Below are 21,497 nucleotides of genomic sequence, written 5' to 3' on the forward strand. Positions count from 1 at the left end.
AAGGCATTTTAGTTAATTTTATGCTAGTATTATTTTAATTTCTTGGATTGGTAAAATTGTGCGGCCTTCATTATGCACACTCTTTGTCATAGCGGAGTTGATGTGCCATTGTAATTTCTTAAACTCCATTGTGTGTTCCATTCCTGATACGTATTGTGTGTCATAGATTTTAGTATGACAATTATAATGTCTCATATATAATGATCTGCTTGTGTAATGGTGCAATAAATGGATGAATGTTATTTCTGTTTTGGCGCCCTTCATGTCTCCTTTCTTGTCCCTATTTGTACGCTGTCCTTGCGTTGGTAATCCACATCAAGTAATATTAGCTGTTTCCCAGAGTATTCTCTGTTTATTGCAATAAGACATCTACATCATTTTTTTGAAACTTAATAAATTATTATATACAACAAGAGTAGCTTGTCCAGTTGTCTTGAGCAGTGGGCAGGAAGTAGTCAGTCGTGTCGTCAGAGTAAGACCGGAATTTCGCGAAGACTTCATCCAGCGATGAGACCCAGGCGGGCCTTGGCGTGCAGGTGGGCGACGGCGTCGGCAACCTTACCCGCAGCCACCTCAGGGGTGTCCAGGGGCACTCCGCCGGGCCCGATCTGGATGTTGGCCGGGCCGTAGCGCGCCAGCCCCTGAGACGGAGCCGCAGCCGCTCCCAGGCCCAACCCCCCGTAGCCGATGCCAGCGTAAGCTCCTGCCACACCTCCAGCGGCGTAAGCTCCTGCCGCACCTCCAGCAGCGGCGTCGGCGGCGGCTTGGGCGGCGTCGCGGGCCTGCGTCTGAGCCACGACGCTAGCGTGGGCTGCCTTGGCGTTCGCCACTTCGGGGGTGTCCTGTGGCACGCCGTCGGGGCCGATCACGATGTTGGCTGGGCCGTAAAGGGCCAGACCTGCGCCTGGAGCGCCAGCTCCAGCGCCCAATCCTGCTCTCACACCGGCTGCATAACCAGCACCAAGTCCAGCACCAAGTCCAGCACCAGCGCCATATCCAGCACCAAGTCCAGCCCCGTATCCGGCACCAAGTCCGGCCCCGGCGCCGTACCCAGCACCAAGTCCAGCACCGACACCAGCGCCGACTCCACCGTAGACGCCCGCTGCAGCATCGGCGGCGGCCTGAGCGGCGTCACGCGCCTGTGTCTCAGCGACGGCCTTCGCGTGGCCGGCCTTGGCAGCAGCCACCTCAGGTGTGTCTGCAGGCACTCCGTCAGGACCGACGACGATGTTGGCTGGACCTCCTACAGGGGCACCGCCTGCTCCCAGATAGTTTGTACCAGCTCCCAGATAGGTAGCTCTGCCAGCTCCAATAATACCCGCTGCCCCAAGACCTGGTGCTGAGGCGCCGATGCCATTGCCCAGAAGACCAGCAATGCCCGCTGCTCCCAGGTATCCAGGATGAGCCAGTGCGGTCGCCACCACAGCGCTCAGTACCACCTGTCAAACAAAAGCATCCGAATGAACCAGGGCAACCCTATCATCGATTGGTATAATATATACACTACTGGCCATTAAAATTGCTACACCACGAAGATGACGTGCTACAGACGCGAAATTTAACTCCTGACATGAGGAAAGTTTCCAACTGATTTCTCATACACAAACAGCAGTTCACTGGCCTTGCCTGGTGGAACGTTGTTGTGATACCTCGTGTGAGGAGAAATGCGTACCATCACGTTTCCGACTTTGATAATGGTCGGATTGTATCCTATCGCGATTGCGGTTTATCGTATCGCGACATTGTTGCTCGGGTTGGTCGAGTTCCAAAGACTGTTAGCAGAATATGGAATTTGTGGGTTCAGGAGGGTAATACGGAATGCCCTGCTGAATCCCAACGGCCTCGTATCACTAACAGTCGAGATGACAGGCATCTTAACCGCGTGGCTGTTACGGATCATGTAGCCATGTCTCCATCCCTGAATCAACAGATGGGGACGTTTGCAAGACAACAACCATCTGCACGATCAGTTCGACGACGTTTGCAGCAGCATGGACTATCAGCTTGGAGACAATGGCTGTGGTTACCCTCGACGCATCACAGACAGGAGCGCCTGCAATGGAGTATTCAACGGCGAACCTGGGTGCACGAATGGCAAAACGTCATTTTTTCGGATGAATCCAGGTTCTGTTTACAGCATCATGATGGTCGCATCCGTGTTTCGAGACATCGCCGAGAACGCACATTGGTAACGTGTATTCGTCATCGCCATACTGGCGTATCACCTGGCGTGATGGTATGGGGTGCCATTGGTTACACGTCTCGGTCACCTCTTGTTTGCATTGACGGCACTTTGAACAGTGGACGTTATATTTCAGATGTGTTACGACCCGTGGCTCTACCCTTCATTCGATCCCTGCGAAACCCTTCATTTCAGCAGGATAACGCTCGACCGCATGTTGTAGGTCCTGTACAGGCCTTTTTGGATACAGAAAATGTTCGACTGCTGTCCTGGCCAGCACATTCTCCAGATCTCTCACCAACTGAAAACGCCTTGTCAATGGTGGCCGAGCAACTGGCCCGTCACAAGACGCCATTCACTACTCTTGACGAACTGTGGTATCGTGTGAAGCTGCATGGGCAGCTGTACCTGTACACGCCATCGAAGTTCTGTTTGACTCAATGCCCAGGCGTATCAAGGCCGTTATTACGGCCAGAGGTGGTTGTTCTGGGTACTGATGTCTCAGGATTTGTGCACCCAAATTGCCTCAAAATGTAATCACATGTCAGTTCTAGTATATTATATGTGTCCAATGAATACCCGTTTATCATCTGCATTTCTTTTTGGTGTAGCATTTTTAATGGCCAGTAGTGTATGTCAGCAAGCATTCATGGCTGTTGGCAGTGAAGCTAAAATCTTCTGTGTCACATTCCTCTTCCAAAATCTTCTTAATAATCGACGTTTCGACCCCCTTGTTGGATTGCTGAAGATCCTTTAGGACCTTCACGTGTCCCTAGTTAACTGTATACCGTCAGAACAGTGTCGTGTTCACTTGTGAAAGCCGGCCACTGTGGCTGAGCGGTTCTAGGCGCTTCAGTCTGGAACCGCGCAACCGCTACGGTCGCAGCTTCGAATCCTGTCTCGGGCATGGATGTGGGTGATGCCCTTAGGTTGGTCAGGTTTAAGTAGTTCTAGGGGACTACCGACCTCAGATGTTAAGTCCCATAGTGCTCAGAGTCATTTGAAACATTTCACTTTTGAAAGGGAGTTTTTTGGCACTTGCGCTGTAGAAGTAAGTTTACTGGATAAGGTTCGATACTGATAGTTGGCCATCATCGTTGAATAGGCAGTGATAACAGGCAGAAAAACAGAGTATGTACCAAAATATCACCGCCGTACTGCGTAAGTACCTTCCTGGTCGTCGTTTGTATTCTTTGAGTACCACGCCTGGATAGTTATTTATTGCATATTGGGAAGCCACGAAGCGCGAAGCGAGAAGCAGTTATCTAATAAATAACGTAGTACCAATAGCGATGACAGCCCTAGGCTTCCAGCTTCATGGTTTCCCACCACAACGAAGTACATGTGAATACCCAGCCACTGTGCGCGAGGAATAACAACTACGAGAAAGCCATCTCTATGGTAAAACTTTCCCCCTCTCTTTCTCTACCGATTATCGTTACCAATCCAATGACAATGGCCCACCAACACCAGCCAAAAACATTAACTCAATAACAGCACTACCTCCTCACACTTCTTCAGAATAAGGGCGGGACACTTCGTTTTATTTGTAAACAGAGCGCTGGCGTCCACCAGTGTTCAGTTAACCGGGCCACATGAAGAAGGTCCTGCCAGAGGGGTTCAAACGTCAAATGTGAGGAACAAATTAGAAGAGAAACATGATTCCTAACAACACAGAAGATTTCACTTCAATGCTTTAATGTGTTGAGGAATGGACGTGACGTTGTCTTAAACGAAGTTAAATGGTCTTAACAAAGACCCAATTCCGTTTTCACGAACATGACAAATTTTTTCCGAAAATACAGTACAGTTGCCCTGTTCAAATTTAGGTTTTTATTTTCAACTGTTATCTTCACTAACCATCCTCACTGAAATGAGAAATTTAATAAACGTACACAATCTAATAAAGCAGTAAGCAGAGCTCCATTATAGTACATTACACAGCTGTGAATTTTCCTTTTTCCATTTTCTGTCAGTCATTTCCACTTCTGATGATGCATTAGAGTGTTTAGTGAAACACATTATCTTTCTTTCTACCTACTGAAAAGTATGACACATGTAGAAATTATCATGCTCTTTCATATGAATCATTTCTTGTAAGATTTTTAATATTAAGTTCTATGTCTTCATACCTAGATCCATTTCGTCGCAATCACTCTTCGACATGGAACAACGAACAGAGCTGCATAAATCACATAACAACAGAAATAAAGAATCCCAGTACACTTCTAGACGTGTAATTTTTGTGTTGAGTTATATACCGTTAGTGCTAACGTTCCTTCTACTTTCATACTTAGCTGTGCCCACGTCGCTGCATCGAAGTACAAATTAATGAGGAAATGTGTACGGAGTGACATATATATGTCATATTCTCCTTTAAAACATTAAGGTAACCTGGAATTTGGAGGACAGTTACAAGTGGTACAGTTCACCGCAACGCTTCTAATCACGTACTGTCCACTGAATGCTTGTATTAACAGAGTGCGGTCACATGAACGAGATGCTTCCATTTAGAATACTAATTTAATTACCAGTAGTTGGTAAGTGAAACTATAAGTACGTATGTATGAATAATGGTCAACTGATCTTCGAAAATAATGATTTTACACTTAGTGACGTAATACAAGACATTACAGAATTAATAATTATCATCTGTATGAAAATGAAGGGCAATATATTTCGTTCTAGAATGAAATTTGATGCGAACAGTGTCTCAGTTTAAAAGAGTGAAAGAAATTAGTATAGTTCTACTCATGGGAATTAGCTTATATCTGTTTACACAAGCACCAAAATCTTCTTTCATAACTTTTCTTTACAAACACGTTTCTAAACGTCTGTGCCACTAGCAGCGGGGTATCCCTTGCCCATGTAAGCGCAAATAAACTGCACGTGTTATTTTTCGTAACAGCAGCCGCAACTTAAACCACTGAAATTCAAAAGACAATGTTTGTATTGAAGAGTACGAAGAGACATGTGGACGATGGCAAGAACATCGAAACACATTATGAGAGGCTCTCCAGCCAGTTAACAAAAATACTTGGGAGGCTAACTAAGTAGGAATTGAGACTGCAATAAAATAAGACCCTGCTGACGGTGGCACAAATATGCCACATGACTGGGGCAAGAAAAGTAGTATAAGAAGATTATTTGGTTCACATAAACAGATGGAAAATAATTACCAAAACCTGTTCTGCAGCCACGACTGCTGCTACAGCATGAAAACTAGAGTAGTTCTACAACAAGGACATCATCTGAAGACAAACGTAAGAGAGGGGCCGACCATAGTATTACCTGCCGCCTGCTATGATGACAAGCTGCATTATATTTAATGAGTAACTTGATTACTTACATACTGAAAGTCATGATCGGACCCTCTAATAATTGCTTCACACAACTGACACAGCGCGAGGTGGTGGACTTAAATCAACACAGATTGCCATATACGTTGCGCATCTCTACATGGCATCTGGTGCTAAATCAACTGTGACTGTCCTTAGCGAAATGGTTTGCCTTATGTTTTGATACTGCTCGCCACAATAACATTTAACTTACAGTGACGATTCAGGATAACATGTACTTGCGCACAGAAACAGTTTAGTATGTCAATCTTTCCATATATATGACTTGCTGACGGTTCTTGGCGGAAAGACATCGGTATGAAACGTTCCAAATGGCTCTTCCTCAGGAGCATTTCTTCCGAGGGCATCGAACAGAATGGTAAACGGTGCCAGAATGTTAATTTGTATGAAATTAAGCAGGTAGTGTGTCTCTGCTCGGAAGATAAGAGTAGGTACAAACGCTTATTGGCATTGGGTGTACTCATGAGAAATGTCGTAGTAAAGAGTAGCTCGTTATGAAACGGACTGCTTTTGTTTCTCCCGCACTTCCGAGTCTGCTAGTTAACGATCTTGGCACTCTTTCCTGCTGCATGCCACAAAACCACTCATATTATGAGTCACGTTTTGCACAAGGTGATCTTGACCTTGGCCCTCTCTCGTGTGTGGAACAACAACGGCACGGCAACTCGGCATCTGACCGTGACTTAGCGATTAGACTGATACATAGCGGCAGACTGGAACGAATTTCTCATTCAGTTTCTGTCTTGTTCTATACAAAGCAAAAGGATATTTCTTAAAGTCAACGAATAATGAGTCAATTTGTTACTCTAATGGGAACTTTAATCTTTCTGCGTGTATCAAGAGACTCCTACGTTGTTGGAATTTATCCCCATTTATTAATCACGTATTAGAAACTTGCAGAAGATGTAAGTCAGTCTGTTTATAGGCTACATCAAATACATATGTAAAGGATTAAAACCATCTTATTGGGTCGTTTTCGAGTTACTGTCCGTGGACATCGAAGTTAAATTTACGCTGTTATTCTCAATCTGCAATCTCTTTCGTAGGCATAAAAGAGGTTAACATACATTCGAAGTTTCAGAATTTTTTTGGTTTCTCTCTGTACAACTACGAATCGACCTATAAGTCAGTATACTTGATAAAATGTCACGAGGCATGTCTTTCATTCGCATAAAATTTTCGAATTGTCTCCCTGCCGCATTCACTGCAGGAGAAAAATAGTTCAAATGGCTCTGAGCGCTATGGGACTTAACTTCTGAGGTCATTAGTCCCCTAGAACTTAGAACTACTTACGCCAAACTAACCTAAGGACATCACACACGTCCATGCCCGAGTCAGGATTCGAACCTGCGACCCTGGCTGTCGCGCTGTTCCAGACTGCAGCGCCTAGAACCGCTCGGCCACCTCGGCCGGCTCACCGCAGGAGAATGGGAGACATTAGTCATCTCCACTGGTATAGTGCTTAGAATTTTCCAGTGAGTGGCAGTTACCAGATAGTAGACTCAGAAATGTTTTCCATACCGAAAAAAACATTTTGTTCTCCTCTTTGACTAACTAATGTCGACCACATCCATAGAGTAGGTCCAATGGCACCACCGTTGAAGCTACAGGAAAGGCCTACGCTTTACTTTCTCTGCTATTCGCTTGGTTTACGTTTCCTGGACGTCACTAGACCATCCGTATGAACGACAAGGTATGACACCCGTGAGCGATTATGAGCTCCGTTTCGAGACCAAAACCGAAGTCACTGCAGTTGTGGTGATGACACGGATTTGCATATAGGAGGAATAGGGTTCTCAACATCTATGTGGTTTACGGGCTAGATTTCCATAGGTATCCCTAAGGCACCTAGGAGAATTACGGAGCAGTTAATATGATGGCCAATTCATCCCAGCGTCGCTAACTATCTGAGCTACTGCTACAGCTCTAAATACCTCATGGTTAAAATCGTAGACAAACGGAATATGGCAGCATAGGTATCTCTAGTAGACAGGCATGTCAGCACATGAAGTTTTTTTTTTTTAACTAACCGTAGTAAATGGGCTGTTCTTTCTTCAATATCCATCAATTGTACTGTTCCCTACTGGAATATCACAGCAGAACAAAAGACATGAATAGCTCTGACTGTCATAGGCAAATTAGTTTAAAGATCTGTCCAGGTTCTGTAAGAAACTAAGAATCTCCAATAGGCTAATTACCTGTAATTTCCTGATAAAAACCTGCTGTAAGGAAATGTTACCACAGTCTTTTCATAAAAATTCTGAAGCTGTGAGTTGATAAAAAATAGTGGACAGCTGATAAATGTCAGCAGCTTGTTTGTCCCATATTTGTTAACTGGCGTTCGTCCCCTGTACGTTTCTTGTGTTAAAGCTTCTCTATTTCTCTACAGTTTAGGAAATGCACTAATCCAACAACGAAACATACGTTAGTAGTACTGTTAGTCATTCGGTTTGAACTTGATTTGCTATATTAAACAACTACTGTCTTATCCGACATAGAGTGAAAAAAACACACACAACAATGTTTAGTATTGGTTTGGTGAAGTCTAGTATTCTTTCGTAGATCCAAGGTGTAGTAAATAGCAGAGATGACTTAAGCATCCAAAATGGAACGAAAAGTGATAACAAGAATGCATTAACTTATGTGAAGAGTAAATTAATTTCTCTCAACTACTGGAATGTAGCATTTATGAAACTTGTTTGCACTGCCAAGAGGGAGGCACTTCCTTCTGCTTTGCCTGTCCGCTAACGCTACCAGTAAGAGTTCAAGGCACCCTGAACCTGTCATCATTCCTCAGTGGTTACTGGAACGAGGCCAGCTGCGATAATCCGATGGCCGGTTGCATACATTCGAGAAGCGAATCATACCGGTCCCTATGAGGATCTGGTTAGCAGGTATGTCATATAATTTATAACTTCCAATCTTGCAGTCAGCTGTAAAACCGCTCTTATTTCTCGCTCCAATGTCCAGTAAAAGTACTCTTATTTAACGACTGAATGAATACGAAAAAATATTATGAAAGCCCTGTAATTACCTTCAACTGACGTTATCTCTTATGAATCCTACACACTGATCTTTACACAGCACAGAACTTCTTTTAGAATGTTTTTGGGTTTTTAGGCTACCAGATGTTTTTGATCTTGTTGTAAATGCACACCAAGTACGCTGTAAACGTAGTAGTAGCATGATGACACATCTACTAGGTTGAGCGAGTTCCACGACTGTGCGCGACGGGGTCATCTGATGATGGTACTTTAAATCAAAACCTGCACTCAGTTGAAAAACTAAAAGGGCGATCATATTGTAGAACTTAAACGCGTTAATCCAGCCTGTACCCGACGTCTATATTTAGTATTTATTCTAAAGGTTTCAAAACGTGTTGCGAAAAATCTGTTAATGATATTCGGTTTCGGGTATGGATCATCTGCAGATCATCTGCTATGGAAACGTAGTTCAGCAAAGAGCATCTTGTTTTGGTGTCGGGAGTCTGCTTATAACTTAGGAAAATTATTTGTGATATACCTTGACAGTTGAGCGTTAACACTAAACTAATATGTTTAATTCTGAGTATAGATTGTTGCATTTTAAATTGAAAATGGAAGACTTAAGCCGCGCGTGATTAGCCGAGCGGTTCAAGGCGGTGCAGTCATGGACTGTGCGGCTGATCCCGGCGGAGGTTCGAGTCCTCCCTTGGGCATGGGTGTGTGTGTTTGTCCTTAGGATAGTTTAGGTTAAGTAGTGTGTAAGCTTAGGGACTGATGACCTCAGCAGTTATGTCCCATAAGATTTCACACGCATTTGAACATATATTTATTTATTTATTTATTTGAAGACTTAAGACATCAGTGGGCAAAGAGTAAATTCACGATCACATTTAGAGTCGTTTCTGGGCCCTGTTAGGTGGGCTAAGATATTACATGAAGTTTCACATTGGTGGACATGTAGTATCTCAGCGGCTTGAGGCGTATAGCAAAACTCCACTGATTCTTGTAACCGTGTAACAGAAAAGTCACAAGGAGCCTAATGGCCACATTTAAGGGAGTGGTACAGTTAACTGTAGAAGCACGTTTGATTTGCCGCAATCATCCCTAGAATCTTTAAGCAAAAAGGGTAATGGGACCTATAGAAAAGCGGCTGGATCTGAAAAGAGATGTATTGCGGCTGACGTGCTTCGGCAAACCAGAGGCATAGTAAACAGTGGCAAGGCGATCAGGAGCTGAAAAGTCTAATTCGGTTACATCAAAGAAATTCCCTTGTAGGATTTTCTGGAATGTGATAGTCCCAAGCGAGATGTTCCTGAATTATCATAAGTTCCCACATAAGGAATTGTGGACCCCTTGCATGTGGTCAGCAAGTGATTCTTAAAACATAATATGGTCAGCAAAATATTCAAGAGCCCTTTGATGAACCTAACACCTGAAGCGCACGTGTTTTTCGGCGCAGTTATGTCGTGGAGTAAATGCGTGTGCTTCAGAGGTAAGACAACCGGCACGATAGCGCCAGCCACAGAGAAAACTTTATACGTCTAAGAATAAAACATTGAAAACTTGGAGTCAGCAAATGCACAGTGCTCACGTTAGGGGGTACTTGTTAAAATGTCGCATGTGTGTTGGAATGGTAGGCAGCGAAGACTCGGAGTAACAATCCGTGCAAGAGCGTGGACATGAAATGAGTTGTTTCTATGATCTGAAGATCTGGAAAACCTCGTCTCAGTTGTGCAGTTGGTCTGCTAATTGTGTTGACGTAGGTTCCTTGACAACTTAATCGCAGTAGAATAACGATGTGGCCACAATATTGACTGCCCACTAATCCATGACATGGCCGGTGGAAATACAATGTTCAGCCATTGTTGATTTGTTTCACTGTAGAAGGTGGATGTATCGCTGTCGTTCAGTGCACCGTTCTTGTACAGTGCTTATTTTTTTCCTACGTAAATTTGCTACAATGAAAAGGAATTTGAAAAATGCGCTCCTTTTGTAAAAGCGCATCACCGTTCACAGAGCCTAGAAGGGTCATCGTCTCGGCGGATGGTATCTGTGACAGATGATGAGCTTTTACGGAAAACAGCTATGTACGAAATTCCTTGTCAGTGTGGCAAAAGATACACGTCGAAAAATGAGAAAATTTTGTCGCTTATGCACGGTCGAAAGATAATGGAATAAATACGAGGGTTGTTAGGAAAGTAATGTCAGATCGATCGCGAAATTGAAACCACAGTGAAAATGAAAAATGTTTCATTTACGACAGTTTTTACACCTTCTAGCTACTTCTCTAGATACTCGCCGCTCCGACTTTGGCATTTCTCGTGCCGTATACTCTCGTCATAGATGGCAGCCAACCGCCTGTGCTGCCCGCCACTTCTCTACGCTGGTCTGCGGTCCGTTTTAAGGGCCAAAATATTTTATTCATAGCCAGCGGTTCTTATCAACAGAGACGAATATCAGGTGGAGCGAAGTTCTGATTGTATGATGGATGATCAAACACTTCCCATCGAAAACGCTGCCGCTGTCCTCATTGCCCCTGTAGTGTGCTACCGAGAACTGTCATAAGGAAGGAAATGCATGACAGGTACGTTATGTGGGGTTGCATGAAATCAGGCGAAACCTCAGAGCAAGCCCTCCTACTTGGCAGAAAGCAATGTTGATCCAGGCGTCTGTAGCTGCTCACTGTGCGTTCAGCATTGAAAAGAGCGACGTGACGCTATCGACAGGTATACTACAGACACTGTCCAACACTTCTGCGCAAAGCTTCACTAGATTTTCACTGTCGTTTCCACTTCGCGATCTTACTTTCCAAATAGCTCTCTTACATGTAGCACAGTTTCAGGACCTCTCCCACTTCTACCTTAGAGATTGTTTAACCACTTTAGTTCAAAATACAAGCTGACAGCAAAGTAGAACTCTGAAACTGTAGTGGACAAATAGAAACGCAGAGCGAGACAGTGGAGGCGGGAGCGCATCCAGAGCAGAAGCGGCGGTACTCACCAGGAGCTTCATGTCGACGCTGGTCTGCTGCTCTGGCGTCTGCCTGCCCTGGTGGAGCAGCTGCCGGCTTATATAGGCGGGATGGGACGCGGATGGACTGGTCAGCGCGTCCTTCTGCACTTCTTCCCCGGCGGCCTCGACCATCGCTGGCGGTGACTGTGGTGATGCAACGGCGGCGGAGGCGGAGGCGGAGGGGCTGCTGGATGCGTGAAGACCGCCTCCTCTGCCGTCGCCGGCAGCAGGTGAGTATCTGTCCACATTCACTCGTAGAGGCAGCTTAGATCCAGACTCTCTGCTAAGTAGACTACGTACAGTATAGGGGTTTTCTGCACCGTTTCCAAGAAATGAAAGGGTCGGTAGGGAAAAGACTCAACCGTCAGGTAAGTCATAGTTTAAAGGAAAGTGTGAGCTGAGATTTAATTGTTTCCTTTAGTATTTGATGGCTAGTAAGTAGCGGAGATTGGGGAAATTTGTTGCAATGTACGAGGGTAGGAACTTCAAAAATGACGTTGTGCATAACCCCTTTCCAGAGATGTTGGCGTCGTAGGATACTCTTAGCAGTGCCAGTTGTGTTAATACGAGTGGAACCGTCTGTTCCCCGACGAATTTCTGTAACAGTTAGTAGCTTTTCTTCACCACAATTCTCTCTCTCTTGGGTGATCAAAAAGTCAGTATAAATTTGAAAACTAAATAAATCACGGAATAATGTATATAGAGAGGTACAAATTGACACACATGCTTGGAATGACATGGGGTTTTATTAGAACCAAAAAAATACAAAAGTTCAAAAAATGTCCGACAGATGGTGCTTCATCTGATCAGAATAGCAATAATTGGCATAACAAAGTAAGACTAAGCAAAGATGATGTTCTGTACAGGAAATGCTCAATATGTCCACCACCATTCCTCAACAATATCTGTAGTCGAGGAATAATGTTGTGAACAGCACTGTGAAGCATATCCGGAGTTATGGTGAGGCATTGGCGTCAGATGTTGTCTTTCATCATCCCTAGAGCTGTCGGTCGATCACGATACACTTGCGACTTCAGGTAACCCCAAAGCCAATAATCACACGGACCGAGGTCTGGGGACCTGGGAGGCCAAGCATGACAATTGTCATGCGCAGTCACTGACGTTTTGCTGTCCATCGCCATGTGATGAACTTTTTTTTTTTTTGTTCTAATAAAACCCCATGTCATTCCAAGCATGTGTGTCAATTTTTGCCGGCCGGAGTGGCCGAGCGGTTCTAGGCGCTACAGTCTGGAACTGCGCGACCGCTACGGTCGCAGGTTCGAATCCTGCCTCGGGCATGGATGTGTGTGATGTCTTTAGGTTAGTTAGGTTCAAGTAGTTCTAAGTTCTAGGGGACTGATGACCTCAGATGTTAAATCCCATATATATATATATATATATATATATATATATATATATATATATATATATATATATATATATATGTGTGTGTGTGTGTGTGTGTGTGTGTGTGTGTGTGTGTGTGTGTGTGTGTGTGTGTGTGTGTTGGTGTGTGTGTGTGTGTGTGTGTGTGTGTGTGTGTGTGAGTGAGTGTAGTATAGAATGTACGAAACTAATTACTGATAAATGTTATTACCTAAGCCCTGTATTGTGCTGTCGACTGAGCATTGGTGTGTTTGGTGTGTTGCCTGACGTCGTAGTGGATATTTTTCAACATCTCAAAAATACGCCAAAATAAAACTAATAAAAATTACACATCAAATGAACTACTAAATTATGTCTGCATATATGATCTAAATTATTTTAGTAAACGTCCTCCGCTGATCCACGTAGCTAACTTGCGAAACCAAACACACAATACGAAAACTGTTGCGCACACAGATATATCGCACTGTTCACTGAAATGTACTTTGTATAACAAGAAAATAACATCCAAACTCAATGTATGCCATCTGACCTAATCACTAAGTAACTATAAAATGACACTGTTTCGTACATATAGTGTAACTGTATGACTACGACACTGAACTCTTGTTGCACTTACCTCGGTACAGTAAAAATTTTCTCTCGAAAGTGGATCATATCAAGCAGCGCCGCAGCAAAGCTAAATTAAAATGGTAAGCTAAAAATGACATTGAAAAGCGTGTGTACCACCACGTGCTATGCAGACACAAGCAACATACTATATCTTGCAGATGAATAAGTTGGGGTACTAATATGCTGCAAATGATTTTTCTAAAACAATTTTGTAGCAAAGAATTACTTTTCAACCTCACTTTCAAAATCCTGAACAATATTGACTTTATACAAAAAAGTGGATTTAGAAACAATTCTGATTTACTATTCAAAAATTCATTTATCACAGAAGATCAATCTAGTCGGAATGATGTGTTTTTTTTAATAAAAAAAAAGAATGTGTATATGGGCGAGGAGAACTAAATCCTCTAGATATGGGCACTGGATGACATAAATGCTTCACAAAAATTTCGCTACTACGCAAGTATGCAACGGTGTAGATTTACCCTGAATCATAATTCTTCACAATACTCTTTTCAAAATCCATCAATACTCTCGCCGTCATTTACTCAACTATTTCCAACAAATCTGTTTTTGATATTCAGCAGCTCAATTCCAGATACAAATTTGCTCACTATTTAGTTCCACGTCTGCTTCCCAGCAAACCTCGACTCCTCGACTAATATTAATCTCTCTCTCTCTTATGATTCCTGTTAACTGTTACTTCTGAAAACAAGCAGTATCTCTCCATGAACTATCCAAATGTCACAGATATGGAGCGACTCGTTGCAAGCTGATAGTACTAAGGTTATCACGTTTCCTGTATTTATAGATGTTTGTGCTGTTACGCTGGGTAAGACACTCAAACCGCTGGCTACCGGGGTGCAGGTGTTGTGGCAGTGGAGGACTTGCTTTGGACGTTTAAAAAGGTGGAACCCTTAGCACCTATGCAGCGCTGGTCAAGTGCGAAAAACTTGCGAAAATCATCTATAAGGCAGAGCGACGAACTTGGCCTCAGCAATCGATCAATGAGAAGGATTTTGTAGAATGATCTCCATTGCCACCCGTATAAGATGCAAATTATGCAAGCCCCCCAGCTTTAAGATTACAATAATCACATATGCTTTTTCCAAACGGTATTAAATGTTATCGCCGTTAATGAAGACAGTGTTCACAACATATGGAGGAGACACAGACAGCTTTCACCTTAGGCGTTTTGTTAACAAGCTGAACTTTCGATCTTGGTCTGTTAAAAGCTTGTTTCGTCACCGTGAAACCTCACCCTATTCAATATCTTCTAGGACACTAATAGGATCCAGATGAAGAAATACTCTTCCACCATGATGTTACAAGCCATATTGCTGCAGTGGCTAAGGACTGGTGAAGGCTCATATTTCCTGATCTCCTTATCAGCGGAAACTGTGATGTTCTGTGGCCTCTTCGTTCAATAGATGTATTGGCTCCAGATTTATTCGTTTTGGGTTATCCCAAGTTAAAAGTTTTCTGGGGAAACCATCGAAGAACCAAAGATGATTGCAAGGAACGGATTCGTCAAGAAACAAAAAACATTCCGTTGGAAGTGCTACGCGACGCCGTGGACAAATTCACCATCACACTACAATAATGTGTGCGAAAACAAGAACGCCTTCTGAGGTACACCACGTTCAAAAAGTGATAATTTTCAAGGTAAACTGTCAGTTTCCACTCATCTACAATAGACGCAAGGCAAAAGGAAACTAAATTTATTTAAATCTTCAGTTGGTGCGATTTCTTTGAACTACGTATTTGCCTCATTCTGTACTTCATCCTCTGCAACTGGCTGTATGTGAAAACTAGATTGGGTTGCTGATGTGGCTATATCTAGACTGAAACGTTTAACCGATTTTAGTCGTCTTCAGAATAGGTAACTGTTCTTCCATGCTTCGTCATCAGTATTACGGGTTACAGATCTGGAAGACGCTTACACTCATAACTTTAGGTGAAGGATGAGCTTTGTAACAACTCAAAATAATCATGTGTCAGCGTTCATTCACGCTTTTAATGAAACTACTCAGCCACTCTTCATGGCTCCCTCGCAAAGAGTGTTACACGAACTTCACCTAATGTTCATACGATTATACTTCCTGCTGACTAAGCTAACGTTATTCTTATGCTGTCGCATGACACTTACTTTTATCAAATGTATTGTGTCGAAGGACAATAAAAGACTCAAAAGTGAAGTAGTGATAAAAAAGATGTATTGCTGAACTGCTCTTTTTCCCGCTGGGAGATTGTGGAAAGGTTCAGCATGCAGGATTTTGAAGTTTTGCAGGCTGCCAGAGAATACATAAAAACAGTACACTGTAGCGACTGACAGTAATTGATATTCGCTCTCAACTTGCCATGTTACGAAATACTTAGCCCCTTTACTGTGACCAACTTGATGGAGATTATTGAGAAGCTCAAATCAATCAGACTGATTTTTGGTTCTAATACCCCATACAGTCAGTCAACAATCACTTTTTGGGCAAGAACCACCTAACTGTCATTGTTCAGGGGATACGACGTTTTAAAAATGGCATGCATGAGAAACAGCCGCATCGTGTATGACGTTTAGTTTTATTGGTCCTGTGTGAGTCAGTCTATTCACAATGAATTTAGCAGGCAGTATTCACATATGCCACTAAATGCATCTACAAAATTATGTCATGGTACAGAATATAGTTCACAAGATATGATGCCATAAACACTGAGATGTGTGAAAAACTTGTGCGTAATGTCTAGCGTGTAACCTCCCCCTCACTTATCGACCTTAATGACAGTGAAAAATTAAACCGCGTGTACTTAATGGAAATTTGGGAAAAGCAATCGTCACCGAAGTTAATCTGTCGGTAAAGCGGGAGGAAAGGGTTACATCTAAATGACAGGAAAAATGCAAATGAAACTGGTGGAAATTAATTTTGAAAAGGGGTAAAGTTAATAAAGAAAGTAAATGTGCGGCCGTTACGTTAACAATCAACGAGCGGTAGTTAGATATTTGAGATTTGTGGGAATATACGGTCGTCAGTCCTAAGGACAATTACTATAGTAGCTGAAAAAGAAAGGTTATTACACATATAATTAGCACTAGAAGCGTGGCAACTGAAGGTTGACACATGTAGTGTGAAAACTGAAAGTTTGTCAGAAGTAATAAAGTTCGCTACACTCTGACTTAATTTACCAAAAGAATTGATAAAACTGGAAAATCGAAAGTTAATTTAGTGACTGAAGTTAATAGTGAGCTTTCTTTCTGAAGCACATCGAAATTCAGTGAAATACGGTTAGTCTTGGACTACCTCAACAATCATTTCAAAAGCTACTTGAATCTACGCAATTTAGAAATAAGAGATTTAACTTTGAACTTGAATTAAATGATTCTGAACAATTTACAATAGTAAAATTTAGTACATACCAAGCTGAGCTGCAGTCACAGGTAAGCTAAAATATGGTAACAAAACTCGCACTCTTAATTTGTGCTTGTGTAATCTAAATATTGTAGCCAGCTATGAATACTTAAACTGAACTTTGAAATTAAAGCAGTGAAATGGAATGATTGTACTTTAATGCTGGCGTCTGAATTTCAACGACACTCGGGTTCATTTCGGAAAAGGAAGGGGCCCTGCTTGGTAATGCAATTGGGACAATGAGCAACAAAGGTTCATGCTAAGTTGCTGTAATTTTGCGAGGCAAATGGAACAGTTTGAAAAGCTGAGGTCTGCCATACAGTTCTGAAACTTTACGTGCTTTTAGTCTTCCTTGTTGGTTGATTGAAGGTTTGAAGTCATCGATCGAGGAGGTGGCGACAGTCACTCATTGTCGGCCGTCGCTGTTGCAGAAGCTGGATGCTGGCGCGCCTTCTTCTCGACACGGTCACCAGGCAAAACGGGCTCTTGATGTGTGCCAGCTAATGCTTCCCATCCGCGACACCGTGCTAGAAACTATTGTAGCCACTCGAGCGCAATTACATGCTGCCAAAACCCGAAAGCGCGGCAACTCGCGGGAGCGTCACACAGCACACCTGCTCCACTCGCTACTCCCGCCAGACTCCCCTGCTCTGCCCGCGCTCCACGCGACAGAGTTAACACTACCAAAGATCCTAAACACTTTCGTTCTCCACACGACCTATCGATGTATTCGTTCGATAGTATAGTTTTCCCTAGGCCAGACCCAGCGTATAAATACAAATAATCTTTACACAACAAATCAATTATACATCGGCATATATATATATATATATATATATATATATATATATATATATATATATATATATATATATATATATATATATATATAGTAAAACAATAACAATATATAAAGGCACAGAAATGTCATATATCCAGGTAACAAAATAAGGAAAAAATTTATAGTACAATAGATGGAAATAGAAGGATATGCATTTCCGGCGTTACACGTGCCCCACATTGTCTGAGGATGTTCGTGTAACGTAAACAGACTCAGAAAATGTCCCAAAAAAGAAACAGCGGAAATGCATATGCTCAAAACATCAACAAAATTTAGCATTCGTCTAATTAAGCATAAATCAATTTCCAGACCATAATAATTGAGTGGAGACACTCCTAATCTTATTCCACTCTGTCATCTTGCACAAAATAAAACAGGTTGACAACATATTAAAATTCATAGAAAACATAGAAAATGGTTTAGCTATTCCAAAATCATTAAAATTCGTAACACTATCAAGAAATGGAATACTATTTACAATATTAATCGGAGTTCATGGTCAAAAAAAAAACAGGTATATTAAAATACGCAAATTAATAATTAATTACATAGAATACACATTTTATATAACCTTTTCATAATTATTATCTCGTCATGAGAGTCCAATTAAAATAATATTCAGCAGATCGAGAAAACCATAAATATTGACAGCAGAATTATTTCAGCTGTCCGGGAAGAAAAACAACTCCGCCTTCCGTACCCGCAAGTACAAAGAATGCCGACAGCGGCACAAGAGCCGACAGCGGCTCCGCCTCGCCAGTATTGTTGCGCCCGCCTGTGCGGCACGCTTGATCTCACTCGCCTGTGTAACGGCATTTCCAGAACGTCCGTTTCACTGAACTCTTTCGGAAAAACTCACTCCCGAGTAACCTCAAGGAGTCCATTAACACTATCACAGTGGATAACTCAACACTGTCCATCATCACACGCATGTACTAGCCTGAAACTTAAAACAGCGTTAAGTACATCGGCAATGACTAGTAAAACACATATTCATGGAATCTTACAGCTAGTTACAAAATCATATTTACATTGCTTAATCAACTGTGACTCAGCTGAAAACTTAAACTAGCAGCTTGGATTTTTAAATTGATTAATATTCAGTAACTCTTAAATCATTTAATCAACATAAATTACTTATTAATTACAACTTCTTTAATGACCTCTAGGTCAGGCAAAAGCATCGCCACATGGCACATCCTTAAATCTTACACTCTATATCTACATACTGTACAAATTACCCTATCTGTGGTACTAATCAATCCTTGGTTGGTACAATTTCAGGTCTACAATGTTCCGTATACCTAATAGCTTTCCAGAGCTTGGATACTCCAAGCAATACGCATTTGTGTGAGGTATACCAATGACTTTATATGGTCCATTATAAACAAACTTAAATTTAGAGATTTCATTGTCTATCTCGCTCGATTTCTCATGAGCTTTTACAAGTACTAAGTCTCCGATTGCAAACTTAGCAAAACGCGCTTTAACGTCTTGACGACGTATGCGAGCATCAGCTTTTAGCTTCATTACTTCCCGCAAACGATCTTTTTTCACACCAATACTAATGTCAATCCGTGGAGGGAATTTGATTATCTCTTCCACTAAACTTTTACTTCTGTCATCCAACAGGATTTCCTCTGGAGAAAATCCCGTCGATTCATGTCTCAAGATGTTCATAATTCTCTCAAATACTGCTACATATTTGCCCCATGCCCCATGGTTGTGATGGCAATAGGTACGGCAAAGTCGGCCTAGCTCGCGCATATACCTCTCAGCGGGATTCCCAGCCGGACAATAAGCTTAAATATGGATCACCTCGACCCCATTACTTTCCATGCCTTCATTCCACAACTTAGAAGTAAATTGTGCCCCATTGTCTGATAGAATCGCCTTGGGCTTGCCAATATGAACAAAATAATCGTTCACAAGCTTGCTATAGACCGCTTTGGCTGTAGCTTTCCTAATCTGGTATAGTTTGATGAACTTGGAAAAAGCTTATAGCACTACTAAAATGTAGGCAAAGTTTCCTGATGACTTGGGCAAAGGTCCGTACAAGTCCACGCACAGTAACTCAAAGGTGTCGTTAGGCCTTATACTCTGCATAGGACCACGACTCGTACAGTTGGTAACCTTCACATTCTGACATAAATCGCAAGTTTTCAGTCTGTCAATAACTCGTTTTAACATGTTGTTAAAATGCACTACTTCACTCAGCTTTTCCGTACATTTCTTTGGTCCACAGTGACCATACGCCAAATGGTAGTAGTCTATTATTTCCGTGACGTATTTGGTGGGCCAGCACACCTGCCCAATATTACTATCTTCACCCTTACGTATGTACAAGATATGATCGTATGTCTTGTAATACTTCCTTAATTTCTCTCCTTCTGGACTCCTTTCGTCATATCGGGTTTTCACCATATTTAAACAACCATCCTCGTTCTGATGACGACGTAGATTCTTACAGATGTTCATTATTAATTTAGGTCCCTCAACTTCTTTAAAATAGTACAATCTGACCACTCCATCTGCCTCATCTTTCAATAGACCTTGATTAGACTCGGGCAACCGCGACAGCGCATCCGCTACGCAATTGTCGGTCCCTTGTACGTAACAGATGTCATAGTTAAATTGCTGTAAATACAGCGACCACCTAGTCAGTCTTTCGTGAAGTAGTTTACAATCCTTCAGATAAGTGAGCGCCTTATGGTCCGTGTGAATAATCACCTTACGGTCCCATAGGTAACCCTTGAACTTCTTGAATCCCCACACAATAGCGAGACACTCTTTCTCAGAAATCGTGTAGTTTCGCTCACTTTTTGATAAAGTTCGACTCGCGAACGCTATCGTCCGGTGTTCCTTATCCTCTCCTTTACCAACTTCTTGGAACAGTTCTACCCCCACCCCGTAATTCGACGAATCCGTTCCCAGATGGAAGGGTAGCGATAAATCAGGATGAAATAGTATGTTAGATCTTAACAACTCGTCTTTTAAGCTCTCGAAAGCGGTCTGACACGCGTCACTCCACACAAACGGAACATTTTTGCGTAAGAGGTTATTCAAATTTACGGTAAAATCCTGTGAGCCCTAGAAAACTTTTTAACTGTTTCCTAGACTTGGGTGGAGGACAATTCCTTATTGCCTCTAGTTTCTCTGGGTCTTTCGTAATACCAGCAGTGGTAATTACATGCCCTAAAAATTTCAGTTCCTGCTTCACAAATTCGCATTTCTTTAGCTTTAGAGTCATTCCGCCACGGCGCAATGCTCTAAAAACTTCATCTAACAGGTCACAATGGTCATGCCAAGTGGCATTGGCCAACAATAGGTCGTCAACATATACAGTTAATCTTGAACTCAAAGCCGATCCTAGCACTTTATCTAGGGCCCTGATGAATACGGACACAGATATATTAAGTCCAAACGGCAGTACTATATACTGATAACACCTGCCCGCAAACAAGAAGGCGGTGTATGGCCTAGATTCTTCTTCGAGTTCTATTTGCCAGTACCTAGCCGTCAGATCGAGGCTAGTCATGAACTTAACGTCATGAAAACGTTGCAAAATCTCCTCCATACTCTCTGGTCTGTCTGTTTCACGTTGAACGACCCTATTCAACGTGCGTGCGTCAATCACAATACGCACACTACCATCCCGTTTTGCTACAATGACCAAACCGTTATTGTATGGACTCGTACTTCTTTCAATCACTCCCCATT

General features: G+C 42.5%; 1 protein-coding gene across 1 annotated transcript; it reads right to left on the bottom strand.

The window, feature by feature from the left end:
* Nucleotides 1–332: 332 nt before the first annotated feature.
* LOC126252707 (uncharacterized) lies at nucleotides 333–14,079 on the bottom strand. Its single transcript, XM_049953610.1, has 3 exons — nucleotides 14,021–14,079; nucleotides 11,526–11,775; nucleotides 333–1,439 (listed from the first exon to the last, which is right to left on the bottom strand). Exons 1-3 carry the CDS (start codon nucleotides 14,077–14,079, stop codon nucleotides 498–500), a joined length of 1,251 nt encoding a protein of 416 aa, XP_049809567.1. The 3' UTR covers nucleotides 333–497.
* Nucleotides 14,080–21,497: the final 7,418 nt, after the last annotated feature.

Source organism: Schistocerca nitens, chromosome 4 (genome assembly GCF_023898315.1).
Source record: "Schistocerca nitens isolate TAMUIC-IGC-003100 chromosome 4, iqSchNite1.1, whole genome shotgun sequence".
Classification (NCBI taxonomy): domain Eukaryota; kingdom Metazoa; phylum Arthropoda; class Insecta; order Orthoptera; family Acrididae; genus Schistocerca; species Schistocerca nitens.

Coding starts and splice junctions, on each gene's coding strand:
- LOC126252707 (XM_049953610.1), bottom strand. CDS start 14,079: ATGACGGCGAGAGTATTGATGGATTTTGAAAAGAGTATTGTGAAGAAT. Junction 11,776..14,020: donor GTGAAGAATTATGATTCAGG/GTAAATCTACAC, acceptor GAATGTGGACAG/ATACTCACCTGCTGCCGGCG. Junction 1,440..11,525: donor GCGTCGACATGAAGCTCCTG/GTGAGTACCGCC, acceptor TTTGTTTGACAG/GTGGTACTGAGCGCTGTGGT.